The 19,500-nt window shown below is 38.1% G+C and overlaps 1 protein-coding gene across 8 annotated transcripts; it reads left to right on the top strand.

The window, feature by feature from the left end:
* Nucleotides 1-479: 479 nt before the first annotated feature.
* LOC129359848 (collagen alpha-1(XIII) chain-like) lies at nt 480-19,315 on the top strand. Of its 8 annotated transcripts, none has more exons than XM_055029773.1 (21): nt 480-639; nt 1,141-1,176; nt 1,308-1,334; nt 1,516-1,542; nt 1,686-1,712; nt 1,829-1,855; nt 2,661-2,687; nt 3,230-3,292; nt 4,174-4,284; nt 4,915-5,001; nt 5,087-5,104; nt 5,196-5,231; nt 5,350-5,406; nt 5,485-5,508; nt 5,973-6,026; nt 6,617-6,670; nt 6,762-6,815; nt 7,657-7,692; nt 13,182-13,259; nt 15,276-15,314; nt 17,942-19,315. In XM_055029773.1, exons 4-21 carry the CDS (start codon nt 1,540-1,542, stop codon nt 17,972-17,974), a joined length of 828 nt encoding a protein of 275 aa, XP_054885748.1. In that variant the 5' UTR covers nt 480-639; nt 1,141-1,176; nt 1,308-1,334; nt 1,516-1,539; the 3' UTR covers nt 17,975-19,315. The 8 variants fall into 8 exon arrangements, 4 of the variants coding, with proteins under 4 accessions (XP_054885748.1, XP_054885747.1, XP_054885750.1 ...); XM_055029772.1 differs by lacking the exon at nt 13,182-13,259 and adding an exon at nt 12,488-12,574; XR_008605954.1 differs by lacking the exon at nt 17,942-19,315 and having other exon boundaries at nt 4,177-4,284; nt 12,488-13,259; nt 15,276-15,296.
* The last annotated feature ends 185 nt before the right edge of the window (nt 19,316-19,500 follow it).

The raw sequence follows: 19,500 nt of genomic DNA, 5'->3' as shown, positions 1-19,500 counted from the left end.
GAAAATTGTCCAATAGGGCAGATGATGTTGCCCTGTTGGACAACATCATCTGCCCCACACTGCCCTGTTTTTGGCTCAGTCCATCCTTTCATCCACTGACCATCTTCCCTGTCGCTGCACATAAACTGTGTTGCCGAAGGTATTTGCTCCCCCTTCCAAATGATCAGCACCAGGTGTTCCAAGGTTTTCCCCCAGAAAGCTTGCTAAGCCCGGTGGTTGGTTCACCAGGCCGTCATTCATCCAGAGGTCCGCCGCGATTTTCAGTTAAAAAGTGTTTAAAGTTGACAGGAAATTTGAAAATATCACTCGATAATTATGTGTTATTGAAAAATTGGAAGATTAACTCCTGAACACCAGCTATAAAGTCTTAAAAATACAAACATTTAAAAAGACTTAAATAAATAATCAATGCTTAACCTGGTGGGGGGGACAAGTAAAGCCTGGTGGCCCGCCAGGCTTATTATAGACTGTGGGAAACCCTGCATTCCAGTCACTTCCATAGCCACATGAAAGTGATATATATGTTTTTGCAAACATATATACAGTATATACTCTGGTGTGTGCTTCTCTTATGTTATCTGTTCATAGGGGATTGCAGGGGAGCCTGGTTTGTCTATCATTGGACCCAGAGGGCCTCCTGTGAGTACTGATGTTTGTCAAATGCCAAAACTCAGAATTACTTCAGAAATGTATCTTTTTTTATATTTCTCACCCATGGAGGTTGCCATTTTTAAACCAGCTAAAAACTCACAAGTTTAAGAGAAGTTCAGTCTGATTTAACTCAAGCCGTTCAATTATATGTTATAATTGTATAGTCTGTACTCTGAGAATACCTGATATCTGATACATAACGGTATGTTGTTTTTTCATGCTGTTGCCTCTGAAGCTGAATGTTTTCAATTAAGTTTCTGTTGGTTTGACCAATCCTGCAGCATTTCATCCCTCAGCAAAAGCGGTTGCAAAGTGTGTTGAGACCAGTCTATTAGTGTGAACTCCAAGTGTTTTCACAATCTTACAAAACAGGAAAAAGTCATGAATTTTGTCCCCAGCTAAGGAAATGAATCAAATTTTCTCCACTATCCAGCACTCTTGTATCCCAGATTATTGACAATGTAGCTTTTTTCTGTCCTTTCTTTTTAGGGACAACCCGGCACAAGAGGATTCCCTGGTTTCCCAGTAAGTGATTATTCAGTTTCTCTGCTTTCACATTCCTGGCTCTTCTCAAGTCAACCTTTGTTGTGTCTTATTCATTGTTAATGATGATTTGTTTATTGACGTGGGTTAAACGTTGCTCTTCTTCTTCATAGGGTCCTATTGGGTTGGATGGAAAGCCTGTGAGTTTTTTCTTCTTTCTTTTAGAAGAAAATATAAGTTGGTGGATTTTTGTGTACTTGTTTGTGGTGTGATTGCGTGGCTATGACAAATTAAAATCTCTTTTTTTGTTTTATGGGCTTTAACAAAACAATGTAACAATTCACATTGTGTAACCGAACCCAACGTTTCATATTCACTCAGGGGCAAAAAGGACAAAAGGGAGACATGGTGAGCACGGCTAATTGTTTTTATTAACAATAACTTGAAATATTTGACCGCTCGACTCTTTAAAGTGGAATAAAATTTCCAGTTTTAATTGAAAGCGTGATAAAGAGGAAAAAGAGATTTTTCTTTTTTTTCTTTTCTTTTAGGGTTCTCGAGGTCCTCAAGGAAACCTGGTCAGTTCGCAATTTTTTTGTGTGTTTGTTTATTCTTTTTCGCAAGATAGAAAACTTGATATCTTTGCAAAAATAGATAAGAAACAACACTTATTTTCCCCTGCCTTTACCTCTAGGGGGAGCCAGGCCTCAAAGGGGAGAAGGTGAGAGATGCTGCCATTCGCATCACAATTCAGCCGACCTGTGGATGAAATTTAACAAGTATTTCTGTATAGGAACAGAATTCAACTTTGTCATATTATATATACCCGGATCTCAAATCTGAATGTCTGAATCCAATGTCTCATCCAGGGCGCGCCCAAAGCACAAGCAAACTGAGCGGCCGCTGAGTGGAACTGATTTCATATATATATATATATATATATATATATATATATATATATATATATATATAATATATATATATATATATATATATATATATATATATATATATATATATATATATATATGTATATATATATATATATATATATATATATATAGAGAGAGAGAGAGAGAGAGAGAGAGAGAGAGAGAGAGAGAGAGAGAGAGATTTAAATATGTATATATGTGTGCGTGTGTTTTTTTAGTAATGATTTCTATGTGGTTATATTAGTAAAAACACACAATTTGTTTTCCAATAATATATATTTGATCATGTAGAAAATCATTCTTTCAAAGAAAGAGGAAAATACTCTTGGAGGCCCCCTGGAGGCCACGGTAGGTCACACTTCACCAGTCATATGTGCATCCAAACCTCCAAAGGACCAGAGGAAGAAAAGTTAACAAAACTGTCGTCTGTCCTTTGGGGAGAGAGAAAATAAAGATGCAATACAAGCGTTTGATCTAATTTAGAGCCAAAGCAGGGAAGTTTGGTTTGCATTTCAAATTGGATGCAACGTTTCTCGACTGTCAAATACAAAACAAGTGCTGTTTTTTTGTTGTTGTTGTTGTTGTTGTCTCCAGGGTTCATGTGGAGACTTAACACACCGGGTAAGATTTTTTTCTATTTCATAACATGCTGACACATGTCATACGTACAGTTATTAAAAACAGAAATTTGATTGGTTTGGGTTTTTCAAAACAGTGTCTTCCTTTTCACATTGATATTATTCATACTGACTGTGTTTCAAACGTGTTCCTTTCAATTCCTTCACCAGGCTTAAAGCCCCATCCTGATCTAGATAGGCAGGAAATCAGCAGCACACATCAAAACAGCCACACAGATAAACTTAAAAGACACAATGATCGTAAAATAGCACGTTTAGATTTACATGCTGTGCATGTACTGAATTTATTACAGCTGCACTGATTGGGCTTTTCCAGACCAATACGTATTACCAATTGTTTATGGTCTGACTTACTGATTCTGATTTTAATCTATTGCCACGTTTTTTTTTTTTTTTTTGCTTCTTTTACCTCTTTAAGGTCTTTACTCCTGTTATGCCAGTCCCTTTTCATTTCCGTTGTGCATTCTTGTTTTCCTTCCCATGATCTTTTTGCATGGTGGTCATGTTTATGACTTCTTCTTACAGGTGTTGCCCATGACCCTGCGAAACATGCCTTCTATAAACCATCTAATCTTGAAACGCCTCCAGGTAAAAATCTGTCCAGACGATGTCTATTTTTCACTAAGCCTTGAGTACAACTAACCAACATGCCACAAACTTTGCCTCCTCTGCCTTCTGACTAACAATCTTTTGGCTCTAACATTTTTGTTCAAACCAAAAGGATTTGTTGTCATTCGATACCCGGCATCCCGTCTTTATATGTTAAGAAATGAAGAATTTTGCTTAGCAAAGACATGGCAATGAATTGTTACATCAAAACAAATTACTCCTCTTTTATTCATTCATTAAGGAAATTCTGTGACTCAGGAAAGAAGAATATTGTGGTTAAGTATTGAAAACTTGTGGCATCACAACCTACTGAGCTAATGAACTCAAAACGTCTACTAAATAAATAGTGACGTGGCCGATGTATCGCAAGGTTTCATTTGTCATCCGTCACTCAGCCGCCTCAGAGCGCAGAGCCGACTTTGGTTCTTCCTGCAAGCAGCGTCAGTGTTCTTGATTCAGTCCAGTTTATTGTCAGTGTGGAGTCGCAGGTATTTATGATCCTCCACAACGTCCACACTGGGTGATAACAGAGAGTATATGTAGACATGTATGCGCAATTGCAAGTTTTGTCCCGTGGGGCTTTCACATTGGACTGATGTTGAAGAGCTGGTGCGTAACCGCGCTTGCCGTCTTCTGAGTGGGAAAACGGTCCAGCCTGCCGCAGCCCCTCTTCTTCTGACTCCTTTGGTGTCGTCGCCTTGAGAACGCATTCAGGTTGACCTTTGTGGAGAACATTATGCTACTGGCTGTGGATGATCTTAAAATAAAGTACTAAATGTAAACTTTGCAGGAATGTAAAGAGTTGACTATTAATAGCTTTGTTAGTCTTCAAAATCGATTGTAACTCAAAAGTCTCTCAGCAGGGTGCACCCGGATTACAAGGACCCCCAGGACCCCAAGGCCTCCCTGGTGCCCCTGGTGCCCCTGGTTCTCCTGGTGCCCCTGGCCTTAATGGTCCCAGCGGACCACCGGTGAGTCCCGGCTTTACTTTAGATACAAAACCACAAAGAATTGACTTTTTGTACGACATTCCTAATTTAGTCAGTTTTTCATCGTTTCTTGTTAAAAAGAAATATAAACATTAGTCATACAAGTGGTGCTTATCTTTGACAAAGACACATCTTTGTCGCTATGGACTGATTAGCAGTATTTTGTTTGTGTATTTATATTCATTTATTTATTAATATCAGTCGTACTGAACAACCTCAGTGATCATTTTATAGGCTACACATTTTAGCAAAGACTTGCACTGATTGCAGGGTAAAAACTCCTACTGCTGTTGCCACCATCGTCTCTCGGTGTAGCATAAAGTTTTATGTCGCCAACCCAGTCAGGGAGGATGGACGAGTGAGATAAAGGCTTCTGTCCCTCTAAAGGTTTCCAAATATGAAGCAGCACGGAAAAAAGATCCAAATTACAACGCCACAAAACAGCAAATTCCCTAAAACGTTTGCAATGCCGTTTTAATTTCCTCACTCCAAAATAAAGAAACAACCGCAACCAACCGGTCTACTCAAAGCATTTCAATATTCTCCCCACACAAACAAACGCCTGGATATATGGATGACCAAACAAACATGCGTGTTTTCTATGTGTGCCAGGGTGAAAAGGGAGAGCCAAGCGCTTTTGCAAAGGGGAGTAAAGGAGAGCCGGGTTCCCCAGGACTAATCGGTCTCATGGGGCCCAAGGTGAGATAAATATCAATGATTACCTTTTAGCTCAGCAGTTACTGCTGTACAAAAAAAAAAGGACTTAAAGAAGTTTATTTTTTAGGGCGAAAAAGGAAATAAGGTAAGACGTAAAACTGAAATCACTCATTAAAAAAAAAAATGATAATGAGAATTACTTTGCAAACATGTTATAGTGCTCAATTTTCTATCAGGGGGAAGCAGGTACCAAAGGCCCTGCCGGCCCACGAGTGAGTCTTCAATTATGCATCATTTTTTGAATTTAGGATTTCATTTCTCATTGCTAATCAAAGGAACTTTCATCTCTGTGTCTATAAGGGTGCCAAACGTTTTTGTCCTGTTTCTTAGGGTCCATCAGGTCCGACGGGGCAGCCGGGAAAGATGGATCTCCAGAACAGTGAAAATGTATTCCATTATTTCAGTATGTATTGTATCCCTGCAGGAAAACATGTGTCAGTTCAGTAATAGTGTGTTTCTTTACAGAACATTCGCAATATGCCCCTGATGGTAAGTGATTTTTGTTTGTATGGTGGGTCGATGGAGGATTGCTCCAGTCAAGGATTCGGTTCTGGCAGTGAAGGATGCCAGACTTGGCGTAAAATGAACTAAAACCGCAAAACTAAAGAAAAAAAAACTGGTTTAGCAGCAGGTTTCTCTCTGTAACTAGTCCTAGTGCAGATCAGGTTTGTTCATGATATCAAGTTTATGCTTATACATGCAAACCTTTAGAAGAAAAGGCCCTCAGTGGATTAGCAAGGAAGAGAACAGACAGTAAGACAGTAAGATCAAACTTTCAAGGTGACTCAAGAAAATCAAACTTAGAAAAAAAAATACAAAATATCAAAGGGCGACAACAGTGTTGGGGTGAACAAACCTGCAAAACATCAAGCAGAGAGTAATAAATCAGAAGTCGAATCAACAAACCAATTGGATTTCTGTTGTTTTTCTGACGTTGTGCCACATCCTCATAGGGGCTTCCTGGATTACCTGGACCTCCAGGATCCCCTGGAATCCCTGGTGAAAAGGTGGGGGATTTTTTAATTATTTTTTTTTTTGAATAGCATTGAAAGAAGATTTTCTAACCCCATAATTGTGTAGATTGTGTGTCTGTTTCTAGTTCGTTTTGTCCCTGTGTTGCCTTCCTGCCCTGATTGATTCCAGCTGTCTCTTGTTTCCCCCGATCACTGCAGGGACCACTGCATTTTAAATAATGAACTTAAAATGCAAAAAAAAATAAAATCTCATGAGAAAACAAGATAACTAAAGCACCCACATAACAGACACAAGTACGCACACATTATGATGACTGAAAAACAGCACAAGGCATAGCGCGGCAAAGTTGTATGTCATTACCGTGCCATTATGTGAGACCCGATATTGGTGCAGTCCTGGCCCTTTATACAGATCTTTTTTTGTTTTGTTTTAAGTTTTGACTCTGATTATAATCCGGGGGAAAAAAACAGTGGGATCAATACAAAAAAATTGTTTTGTAAAACCGAGAAATGTCCAGCATAAAAACCACTGGATTAACATTTAAACACGTTTAGAAATATTTGTGCTTCGTTTTTTGCTGTCATGCCTTCAGGTGAGTTTTCTTTCTTTTTTGTGTTAACAGGGTCCCACAGGACCAGCAGGTACACCAGGCCCTCCAGGACCAAAGGGAGATAGAGTAACTAACATTCATTGCAGACTTGAAAGTCTAAAAAAAAAGAAGTGTTGTGTTGCTAATGCATTTTCTACCTTTTTCCATATGGCAATAGGGTGAAACGGGAAATGCAGGCTCGCTAGGACCAACCGGCCTTCAAGGCATCCCTGTGAGTTGGACGCTTCGTTGTACATATTTGTTATCCAGCATTATAACAAATAATGCAGCGTTTTCAAAGTGCTGAAAGTTGTGTCTGTGTGAGCAAGAAATTATCCTAATTTAGCAAAGCTATTATGTAATCTGCCTTTACGCACATGGACATGAGTGACATGGCATTCTTTTTGACCGAAATATTTTCACTGAGATTTTCCACTTTGAAAATACAATCATGTACCATTCTGAGCACGCCTCAGACACAAGTTCCCATAGTCCAAAGATATTCTGCACCTTTCATTGTCCCAATATGTCAGTTCAATCCCTTATATCGCTTCTGTCAGACTGTGGCCACCATTCACACACATTCGCAGTGTGTGAATGAATGTTGTGTAAAGCACTTCGGGGTCCTCTGGAGTCGCCTCCCCCCCCTACAAAATGCCGTCCACAATCACCTCTGTGATTGTGGGATCGTCCACAATCACCTCTGTGATTGTGGACGATCCCCAAGCAAAGAAACATACATTTCAGGTGCAGTTAGGCTGGTTGTATTGTTTTGTTGCTACTATTTTACAACATAGCGGCTCCACGGCTCCAGTGGTTCACCACAGTGGTTCAGTGTGAATCCAAAGCGCTCTCAGACTGCCGCTGTCGTGTTCAGCTTTTAAACCGGCGTTTCCCCGACTCGCTCCTCCCCACCGGGATTTAAGCTGTGGTTGTGGAGCAGGAGCCCCGGCCCTTGTGAAACCCCTATGATGCTGTCAACCCTGTGATGCTGTTTGACACACCAATTCAAATGTATTGAGAATGACTGTAGATGTAAAAGTGTTATATTTATTTCACATTTCTCTTTGCAGGGTTTGCAAGGACCACAAGGACTCAAAGGAAATCGGGTAAGAAATTACAAATATCTTATTCCAGTTGAAACCAGAAGTTTGCATGCACCCAAAAAGAGACACTTTTTTTCTGTCTTACTGTCTGAAGTTAAACCAATCCAAACTTCTCCTCCTTTTTGCTCAGTTAGAATAACCTCAATAATTTCTGTTTGCAAAATGTCACAATCATATTTGCATACATGTCCTCAGTATTTCTCAGCATTGTCTTTAAACCGTGTGACTTTAAATGTGTTGGGTATCCTTCCACGCGTTTCTCACAGATGTTGACTGGGATTCTGGCCCATTCGTCCTGACAGAACTAGTGAACTATTGTGAGAATCCAGGAAGGTTAAGAGCAAACAACACATTTTTAAAAGTAATCCTGTATCACACAGTTTTTTTTATTTATTTCACCTGTACTTGATCATTTGATTCTAGCTTTCCTTCACTTTGTTGATGGTTGTATTCTCCTTTTGAGATCAAGCGATCATATGGCACTACGAAATTGATCTCTGATGTGTTCTGACTCTCGATGCTGTGACACTTTGCAAAAATAATAATTTTGGTCATTCTAATTGATTGATTTGAACTTTTCTTGGCCTGGTGACGTAGCTTTAAAGTTGGTTGCATCCTCACTTAGAGGACAAAATCTATCAGCTAAGCAGCAGCAACGTTGACCATAATATGAAACCCATATTGTAAAATCAAAGAAATACCATGAGATAAGTCTTGAAATTGAACCAAAGGCATTCTTCATCTTTGACTCTGCAGTTTATTTTAAATGCAATTGTTTACTGGTAAAGACGTGAATGATTCCTAGAAGTACTCTCAATATATATTCTACTCACATTTTACAGGAAAATAGTTAGGTGGCAGTGACGTGCGGCCAGGGGAGGCGAGTGAAGCACCGCCTCACCTGGAATCCCGATAAGTCAAATTCAGCACATGAGAAGTAAAATAGATGCTAACAGCAATGAGAGAAAACCAATTTGTCCACTTGAATTTTCTATGAATCGTTTTTGTTTTGTTTGTTTTGTTTATTGGCAATTTCAACATTTTTATGGTTGAAATCACTGAATTTATGCCCTGCCTGTTGAAACACGTGAAAGAAGACTGAGGTGAGACAGTTCGGTGCGACGCCTCGCGTCTGAATCAGACAAGTGAATGAAGTAGGCAATTCCCCATGTTGTCTCTCTCATGTGTCAAACTCGAGGCCCGGGGGCCACATGTGGCCCACCAGAGCTCTTTATGTGGTCCTCTAAACTCCAAATTATATCAATAAGTCCCACCCAAAATTCACACAAAAATCAACAGATCCGCAGGGTTTTTCTGATTTCATCAGCATTTTGTCTCAAAATTGGTCAAAAACATTTGGCTTAAGTGACTGCTGTCTCAGCCTTACTTGATGTCAAGTTATATATCATACACTAGTGCAAATATCATAAAAGTCCCTTAGAAATAATTTTAAATTAGCATAGCAAAATATGTGACTTTGATTGCAGAAAACCACACAAACAATTGCAAATTGCTGGATGGACTGATTAGAGTAAATTATGTTACTTTAAGAAACACTTATTGGATAATATAAAACAGCTTGTATATATGTTGTATATATTTGGGGTCTCAAAAACCAAAACTGCTATTGATATTAAAAACGTAGTATAAAAGAAAGGTTTTAATCAGAAAAGAGAGAGGTCAAATAATAATAATAAAAAAGTAATTTTATCAATTATATTATTAGAAGCTTTAACTAGGCGTGGTCAAATTTTAAAACATAGCATCTGGTTTTGATTTTTGGTCCGTGCCTCATGAGCCTCACCGCACGTCACTGTCGTGTAGGTTTGCTTAGAACGTGTCAGAATAGCCCAGCGCAAAAATGAATCAAAATAAGTAAAACATGTGCACACGTTAGGCAACACACACATATGTGTGACATAAACTATTTTCAATTGTCATTTTTTTCAGAACATCTCAGTGAAATACTGGCTGCTTAGAAATTGCCAGTCACTCTCGTCTCTTGTGTCCGTCTCTTTGAATCAGTTGCATTAATAAATATATTTATATCTATATACAATATACATTATGTATATAGATATATATATAATGTATAACTTCTTCCAGCACATTCAACTGGCCTTGGTTTCAATTAGCAGTCCAAAATTACAATGGGACACATTAAATAGACCTTCTCAATTTTGACTTCTTTAATGACGCTATTTAAAAAATAAAATCAAAATCAAGGCTGGGAGATAGTCCTGGTGTTTTTACCATTTGTCCTGTCTTCCTTTGTTTCTGCAGGTCTTCCTATCCCCTTTTCCCTTCCTTCACCTTGTTCTTTGCCCTATGACTGCTTTTTGCAGGGTTTGCCCTCCTTTCTCTTACAAACCCAGGCCTCCTCTTCCTCATCCTCATTCTAACATATTCCTGATTTAATCCTTTTCCTTTAACAGTGGCTATTTCTTTTAAACTCTCTCTCCCCTAAATCCCGACCCTTACTATTTACCTGAAATTGGCAATAAATAAATATTAACAACAATTCTGCACTGAAATTTTGCTTATGCAATATTCATCTTTCATGTGAAGGATTCATTCAGTCCTTCAGCCTTTCGCTTGGTGAGTTGGGTACTCTGTTAATGCAGCATTCAGCTAGTAGTTTCATTTTTTCCATCAAATTGCACGCAGCCTGCACACTGTGCTATTTAATCAAAACCAGCTTTAGTGTCCAGGTTTGTGCACACAGACAAATCATTTGACTTTGGTTCTGCTTTACTCTCAATCTACATACATTTTAACTCCAAATTTATGAAATTTGGTCTGAAACATTTTTTACATCCTTGGGGGAAATAAAATCTGTCTCTGTGGTGACTTCATTTTTGTTAAGTAGCATTCTAAGTAGCTAAAAGGCTAAATAGTTTGTGTCCAGGATGTGTGGGGTTTGCAGTGATGTTACTTGGCCTTTTTCAGACCCTGAATGGAGGGAAAGATAGTCCTGTTTTTATTTTTTTGTGGACCTGAGTGATGGTGACTCTCTGGCCGCATCATCTTTTGTGGCTGACTCAAACCAGGCAGTCATGGATGTTCACAAGGCAGACTGAATAATGACAGTGCAGAAGACGAACAGGAGCTCAAGTGGTAGGTTCTTGATTTGTCACGGGACGTGGAGGAAGAATACACACCTCGGGGGCATCGTTGCTGATTGTTCCTGCGGAGGAGAAGATGCTCCTCAGCTTCATTTGCTGCTGCTGGTCAGTCAGGGAGCTGGAGATCAACTCGCAGGTGGACTCATCCAGCTCACAGATGCAGGATGGCTTGGTTGAGCTGAAATCCACAAACAGGATTCTGGCACATTGTCCCTGGACAGTCAAAATTGTGCCTCATGAATTGTGGCCCCGGGCTGACTGCGTCATCCTCTGCATTAACCTCTTTCATCAAACTATTGCCATGTGATTTCACTACTGCTGAAAAATATGAAAAGAAATATGTGTGCTGAATGATAAAATGGGAATTTGATTATCATACTTCTCGGAGTTCTCTTCACTTCGAAGGTTTTAAAAGTCCTCTTTCCGTGCGCACGGCATTTGGGCATTAATGTCTACATTTAGCTGCTAATGAATGGCATTCTGATGCACATCTCGCTATCTGTATCTCTCTCTATATGGATGATACTAAGCTGTGTGCTAAGACTGAGTATCCACTCACTGATCTGCACTACTAGGATTAACAGGATGAAATGTCACTTGGTCTGGTTGAGGAGTGAAAGTGGATTGTGGTAATCCAGACAGAGGTAACTATCCTCCCAGTAAGACCAGCAGATTTCAAAGGAGAGCTATAAGTAACTTGTTGGACAGTGTTTAGTTGGGCAAAAAATGCACCACTTATAGTAAAACACAAAAGCTAAGACCCAGCATGAGATGAATACCTGCCTGGGTAATGATGAGTGAGTGAGACAGAACTTTATACAAGTACTTCATTTTATTATTTCTGCGAATATATGTTTGGCCACTGAGTAATTCCGTAATTCCTCTGCCTCAGTTTTTTCATCACTTGTCACATGTCAGAGATGTCTCATAAGAACCCGGCTCACCAAATGAGTAACGTTGACGTCCCTTTTTAATTCCTTCTGCTAACCTTCCTTTCAAGGTCTTTTAAATACCCCCCAAAATTTACAACAAAATAGTATTTTGAAATAACTTTATTTTCCATGTATGCCAAGTTAAAGTTGCAGAATGTAACTTTTACAAAAAAAAAAGTAGGCTTTATTTTACATATTTTTTAGAATAGTCACCGGTTGAGAAGGATAATCTGTAAAAAATACTGAGCTCCTCTACCTCCTACCAGTGATACTGTTGCCGTGTGACGAAATGCATCGCCAGAAGTGTCTTAGTGCTATCAATCTGCTTGTGTATGTGCTGCTCAAAGTGTTGATGGCAGAGAAATTACTTGCTTTTTCAGGATGTTTATTGGTTGCCACGCTGGCTTGCCTGAGCATCCATGACAGGCACTGCTGTCAGGAAGAAGCCACAGCAAAGAGCAAGGTGTGAGCAGGGTATACAAGAGCATGACTGACAGCGCTAAGACACTCCTCCTGGTTCCGATTCGTTGTTTCCAGTGAGCGCTGGAAGAAGGCAGACGAGCTTGATTTTTTTAAAATAGATTTTCTCTTAGTAAACTGTCATGACATGGTGACAGCTTCAACAAATACGTAAAAAAGAAAAAGAAAGTTTTTAAAAAAATAAAAGTCACATACTGCAGCTTTAAATGTAATTCAGAGACATGAAAGTGTGTCTTTTTTTAAATACACTGTTGTTCGCAGGGAGAAAGGGGCAAGAAAGGCAACAGGGGGGCCAAAGGGGATAAGGGAGACCAAGGAGCACCTGGATTAGATGCCCCATGTCCTTTGGTATGTCAGCGAATCAATGTGGAAAGTAAAGAGGCAAAGGGAAGGACTACCACTTTGGAAAATCCCACAACGCTTTGGTTACCCTGAACATTTGTATTTAGAAATCAGCTTCCTTTTGGCTCTTTTACTGACAATAAAAAAACAAGAAGAGTTTTGGTCAGGTTTTCAGACCTACCACTATCACACTTAATATCAATAAACCTTAATTAGAATAAACCTACGACATGCATTTTGAAGCACGCCGTTGTTGCCTCGACGTAAGACCAAAACTCTTTTTGAGGGCGTCTTTATTCAGAAACGAGGCAGCCAGGAGCCCGTCACTCCTGGTGACGGTTCACAAAGCCTAAACTATGTTAGACTTCTTCAGCATTTATTTTACTTTACTACTAGTTTGGGGGAGCAAAGGGGATCAACCCAGAAAAATAGAATCCAAATCAAATATCAAACAAAACGGTCTTCATTAGCAAAAGTGTTGTCATCAGTTCGAAGCCATTTTTAAAGTGACTCTGCAACCGTTTGATCAGCGAAACAAAGGAGCACAGATGAGGGAAGAGCTGCAACACCTTAGCTACAGCAATGGATCTTAAATGGCTGATTTCATAAACAGGGCTTCCGAGGCTTTAAAGGGGAGAAAGGTGAACCAGGCTTGCCAGGCCTGGATGGGCTGGATGCCCCTTGCCCTGTGGTATGGTGCTCTTCATTTCCTGTTACATCTTCAGCATGTCTGCACTGTGAATAATGCTTATTGCCGAAGGAGAAAGACGATTAACGTAAAGTATTGCTTCTTCCTCTAACAAGAACAGACATTTACGTGACTGCTTTTTGTAATTATGGCATATCTATTCTGAGTATCTCACTTAAACTAACAAGCATTTCTTTAGTCTCCAAGGATTTCTTCTACATACACAGAAACTTATTAATGACACTAACAATATCATTAACAGCACATTTAGATTCTGAAGTAAAGTAGATGAAGTAGATCAATTTTAAATAACTAACTTTTGATATGCGTATAATGTGCAGTTCAACTGAAAAAAGAAAGAAAAAGAGATATAGCTTTTAACCTAATAACCTGATATAGTGTGCATCGTTTTTTTTAATTTCAGGTTTACTGCATATAGTCCCTCCAATATTGCTTGCATGGAGCATCACATTTTTTTCTCATAACTTACCACAGAGAATCAGCCAAAACAAACATATATTTTGTCCAAATTGGTCAAAGGCCTGGAGTTTGTGTGTCAGACATTTCTGATGTGTGGGGCGGGTTTTCTTTAGATATCCAGATAGAGGATGTTAAAGTTGCAATGAGTGAAAGAAACCAGCAAAACCACCTGGAAAATTGGGTTGTAATGAGGACACAGGTAAGTTCTACTGGAAGAAAGGAGACAAGATTCAAAAGTTCTACGAAATTTATTGAAGTCTTAAAACTATATTTAAAAATCGCTTTTCAATTTGCAGTACTCTAAAACAGAAAGGTTAAGGCAAAATTAATATTGTTTCACCAAAATTGTTGGCTGATGTAATATATTTAAATCTCAAGGGAGGCTGAGGCTTACCAGTGGGAGAAGCTGAGAGGAAAGGGGGGAAACATCCAGTGAAGAAAAAGAGAATAAGCCCAGACACTACAAAAACACAGCAAACTAAGGAAAAGGTGCTCCAACAAAATACAAAACAAGACAAGGCCACCGGGGGTCAGCAGGGGTCACCACCGCCATGGAGAGTCTCAGGCCCTGAAAGAAATAAACAAAAACCAGGGTTTCCCCCAGTGTATTATAAGCCTGGCGGGCCACCAGGCTTAACATGGATTATTTATTCACTTTTTTTTTCTTTTGTTTGCATTTTTTAAGACTTTGTGGTTGGTGTTCACATATGAATCCTCCAATATTCCAACACATAATTATCAAGTGATATTTTCAAATTTCCCGTCAACTTTGAACCTTTTTTAACTCAAACACACGGCGGGTCGCTGGATGAGTGACCCGCCAGGCTAAGCATGTTTTCTGGGGGAAACCTTGACAGAAAACATGAGTGCAACAAATACACAACTGCAGCATCTCCACTAAAGCTGTGCAGTCAATGGCCCAGCCAGCAGGGGAAGGTCTGAGTTGAGCTTTTAAAATATTTTCAGTAGGCAAAACATCAGCGAACATCCCAGATTGAAAGCTGGTAGAAAAACTCATTGGGAAGCTTTGAACTGGTAGGTTAAGGCATCGCCATGGGAACAGATCAATAATTAAAAATCAGGCCATGCAGCTGTAACAGAACGTTGTATTAGACCTTAACTGCAAAACTATAATGCATTAAATGACATTTTGCTCAACCTCCAACAACGTCTGGTTTAGATAACAAAGGTATATTGAATAATGTTTTGTTTTTCTTATTATTAAATACATCATCTGCAATAGATGTTAATTACACTGACATTTTATCCATCGTATGCATATGGAAAACTCAAAACAAATCAATAAAGGTGAGCCACAAGTGCATCTCCAAGGTGTTAGTAGTTTTACATTTGACTCTCCATGGATGTTCATGTTTCAAATATACTTTTGAAAGTAGCTTCAGAACATCAGTTTCTTTTCCTGTCACTTAGACGAACAAAGAACCACAAACATAATCCTCACATTTATTGTTGCAAGTTTTTGCATATTTCCTCATGGAACATGACCTTTGATTTTCTTCCCTTGTCTTCTTTCTCCAGGGGGACGATGGCTTACCGGTCATAGGCTGCTGGAATAAAGTAAGTGTTATTCTGTTTGGTCACAGTGCTTGTCCCAGGTTTGTGTGGACTACAACGTCAACACTAACAGATCTTGCAATTTGTTCTCTTTTGCAGTGATCATAACCTTGGAATGGCTTTTGTGTCTGTTAAGAATATATTTATGTTTTTACTTATCCCAATATATAAATATATATATAAATAAAACATGTGTGCAGACAGACAGACAGACAGACAGACAGACAGACAGACAGACAGACAGACAGACAGACAGACAGACAGATAGATAGATAGATAGATAGATAGATAGATAGATAGATAGATAGATAGTAGATAGATAGATAGATAGATAGATAGATAGATAGATAGATAGATAGATAGATAGATAGATAGATAGATAGATAGATAGATAGATAGATAGATAGATAGATAGATAGATAGATAGATAGATAGATAGATAGATAGATAGATAGATAGATAGATAGATAGATAGATAGATAGATAGATAGATAGATAGATAGATAGATAGATAGATAGATAGATAGATAGATAGATAGATAGATAGATAGATAGATAGATAGATAGATAGATAGATAGATAGATAGATAGATAGATAGATAGATAGATAGATAGATAGATAGATAGATAGATAGATAGATAGATAGATAGATAGATAGATAGATAGATAGATAGATAGATAGATAGATAGATAGATAGATAGATAGATAGATAGATAGATAGATAGATAGATAGATAGATGATAGATAGATAGATAGATAGATAGATAGATAGATAGATAGATAGATAGATAGATAGATAGATAGATAGATAGATAGATAGATAGATAGATAGATAGATAGATAGATAGATAGATAGATAGAGATAGATAGATAGATAGATAGATAGATAGATAGATAGATAGATAGATAGATAGATAGATAGATAGAGATAGATGATAGATAGATAGATAGATAGATAGATAGATAGATAGATAGATAGATAGATAGATAGATAGATAGATAGATAGATAGATAGATAGATAGATAGATAGATAGATAGATAGATAGATAGATAGATAGATAGATAGATAGATAGATAGATAGATAGATAGATAGATAGATAGATAGATAGATAGATAGATAGATAGATAGATAGATAGATAGATAGATAGATAGATAGATAGATAGATGAAGCGCACCCTGCACTGAACCCCATTGAAATAAACCTCCTGGTCATTCCACCAAATATAGATTTCTTAATTGTTCCTGAGTTAAAACATTAGTTTTGTTGTTTTCTTTGCATTATTTGAGGTTTGAAAGCACTGCATTTTTTTGGATCATTTCTCATGTTTTGCAAAGAAATACAAAATTTTTGTTGGAATTTCAGAGACATGTTGTCAGTAGTTCATAGAACAAAAGAACAATGTTCATTTTAGTCAAACATAAAAAGTCAAATCAGAGAAACTGATAGTTTTAAACCGTCTCAACAACAACAACAAAAAAGTCCACCCATCCATTCTCGACCCCTTAAGTCAAGGGGTAAACTAAGCTTATTATGAACAGATTATTTGCCCCGATGCGCAGCAGGGTGATGTTGCAGTGACTCTCTGACTTTGCGGGATGAACCAACATGGATAGACTCTCATCATCCAAGCGCAGCTTGAAATATGTTTCCAGATGTTGTCAAACTACATTTATAAGAGCATAAAGCTGCCAAGGTAGAAGCTTCAACACGCAGGGTGTCGCCGATCAGTTTGATGGATGAAAAGCCCGACATCATGCCGCACTACACAGGTGTTGTATGTTTTTGAGAATCTTTTTTAGCAACAGTTGTCTTTATTTGTCAGTAATCCCACAGAGAGTGGGGCGGGAGAGGCGTCCACAGTCTATGACTGCTCTGACCACTGCACCACGCAATGCCACTATTCAAAAAAAAAAGAAAAGAAGATGAACTTTTTAAGCTCTTCATTTCTCCTTTCTTCCCCTGGTCTTTGCTTCTGCAGTGACATTCACTCACCAGCAATGAAATGGCATCTAGAAATATGGTGCACATTTTATTGAAATATTCAAATTGATTATTATATATTGCCATATCTGCACTGTGAGAAGATCTAGTCATTGTGACCTGCTGATTTTTCCCCTAGTATATTTTAAATATGCTGCAGTTTTCCAAAATACATTTCCAGTATGTTATCAAGTGAATATAATTATGAAGATTATATTATAAATGATGGCTGTCAGTTTGGTTGAGCGGTCCTTCATGTGTTCATTTAATGCCTAAAGCGGCTTCACAAGTTTTACAGTAAGGCTTAACCAACATACGCACCACTATAGCAATCAGTCCAAAAAAAAAAAAGAAAATGGACAGACCACAAATAAATAAGTCAGCAAATGTTTCATGTTGTTTTCATCTTATGTTTTCTCCTTTGCAGCATGCACATCTTTTTACCCAGAAAAAAAATAATCTGTAGAAGCAGATGGCACATTAACACCTTGCAACGTTTAAATTGAAAATTGAGCATTTGCAAATAAGAAACTTTTGCAAAAACAGCTGCTGTGTTTTTAACCACCTAAAGAAAACCATGCATTAAATATTTCCTCTTAACGAGGTGCTTAATGATTAACCTGTTTTGACCTGTTTGTCTGAAGGGTCAACATCCTTTCCAGCTGGCCAGAAAGTAGCGCTGCCTGCCAAAGACAATTTAGTGAAGCCAGAGGAGAAGAAACTTGAAGCGATTTTGAAACAACTTGGGAGTTTTTTGAGGGTTTTTTTCATCCCCTTTTTGTCCAACCTGTTGATGAGCACAAAGCCTGCTTTTTGAGTCCTGGATCGCAAAAAAAAAAAGCAGAGGAACAGCAACATCCTGCACCAAGTTACCGAGGATCGCACACTGGGAGGGGATGTTTGAGGATTTCGCTCCATTCTTCTAGGGTCGTTTTTTTTAATTTTCTGATTAAATCATCTTTGACCTCAAGCTGAAGTGGGAGTGAAGTTGAGGAATGGAATTTATTTATGATGTTTTGATAGAGACTTCTTAAGAGCAGCACGCCACACAAATTGACATTTTTTATTTCCTAAAAAAAGACAAAAAAAGCGATCATGATTCCTATCAATATAGTCTGATTAAGATTATTTTTGTGCAGCTATTGCACATTAACTTGTGTTATCATTTGTACTATTTCCACAAAGAACATAATGTCATGACTGGTGACATTTTTAACATTCTTTATTTGATTTTTTTTGTACTGATGTGTTTTACATTTTATGTCTATACTTGTAAATATTTTACAATTTCAATACTATGTATTTAAAGGTATTTAAAAAGTGTTGATCTTTAAATATACTGTAGAAGATTGTTACTTTGAATCAGGTTCATTCAGAGCTGAATGACTGCTGGTGTGGAATTTGGGCATTTGATTCAGGACTGGGCTTGAGCCCCCCCTGGTGGTGTGGAAGGTACAAAACGTGTTGCGAACTAGACTGAGAAACCGCTGGATGTATTCTGTACAAGTGAAATATGGTTTGCGTTCATCCGTTTTGTGCATCTAGGCTCTGTCTCCTATCGTTGTTTTTTTTTTTTTAAATTCAGAATGCAAAGGCATAGTGAGTAAAAGTAGGTCATGTTTCATTAAAAAGAACAAGACAGATGTATTCCTAATGTCACGTTTTTCCTTTTTTATTTTTTGAAGCGTACATTTTGCATGTTTTTTGTTTGAGAGCAAAGTAACAATACAATCACATTTCTTGTTTGTGTACACAAACTGGCGAATGGGAGGGAGGGAGGGATGCATCCTGGGTACAGATACTTTATGGGTCATGAGCTTCCAGCAGATTTTTCTCTCTTTTTTGCTTCATGCCAGACCTTATAATGAAGGTTCACTAACAGCACTACCTACTGCCTATCCTCACTCTTGGAGCATAATCGCAGCTGGTTTGTCCGAAGGCCCGTGCCATACGAGCTGAAATGCTTCTCAATGTAACAACCACATCTGGGCCTTTTGGATCTTTGCACATTTTTAGAGTTGCTAAGTTTTGTTTTGTTTTGTTTTCTCAAAATATACGTTGGTAACAACTGCAGCAAAGTTTTTATTTTCTTTTTGTAATTTTCTATATTTTACATTGTTAATGAATCAGTCTATCTAGATTTTTAAATGCAATCCAAAAAAAAAAATGTTTATTGTATTTTAAATGAATGTGATTTGCAAGA

Source organism: Poeciliopsis prolifica, unplaced genomic scaffold, assembly GCF_027474105.1.
Source record: "Poeciliopsis prolifica strain line A6 unplaced genomic scaffold, Auburn_PproV2 SCAFFOLD005, whole genome shotgun sequence".
Classification (NCBI taxonomy): Eukaryota; Metazoa; Chordata; class Actinopteri; order Cyprinodontiformes; family Poeciliidae; genus Poeciliopsis; species Poeciliopsis prolifica.
Note: the sequence above shows the minus strand (reverse complement) of the source record. Positions and strands in the feature narration are given on the sequence as shown.

What these genes read in the sequence shown, in the direction of transcription:
- LOC129359848 (XM_055029772.1), top strand. An exon ending in TAATCTTGAAACGCCTCCAG is followed by an intron (nt 3,293 to 4,173) that starts GTAAAAATCTGT and finishes AAAGTCTCTCAG; the next exon opens with CAGGGTGCACCCGGATTACA. An exon ending in ATCTCCAGAACAGTGAAAAT is followed by an intron (nt 5,407 to 5,484) that starts GTATTCCATTAT and finishes GTTTCTTTACAG; the next exon opens with AACATTCGCAATATGCCCCT.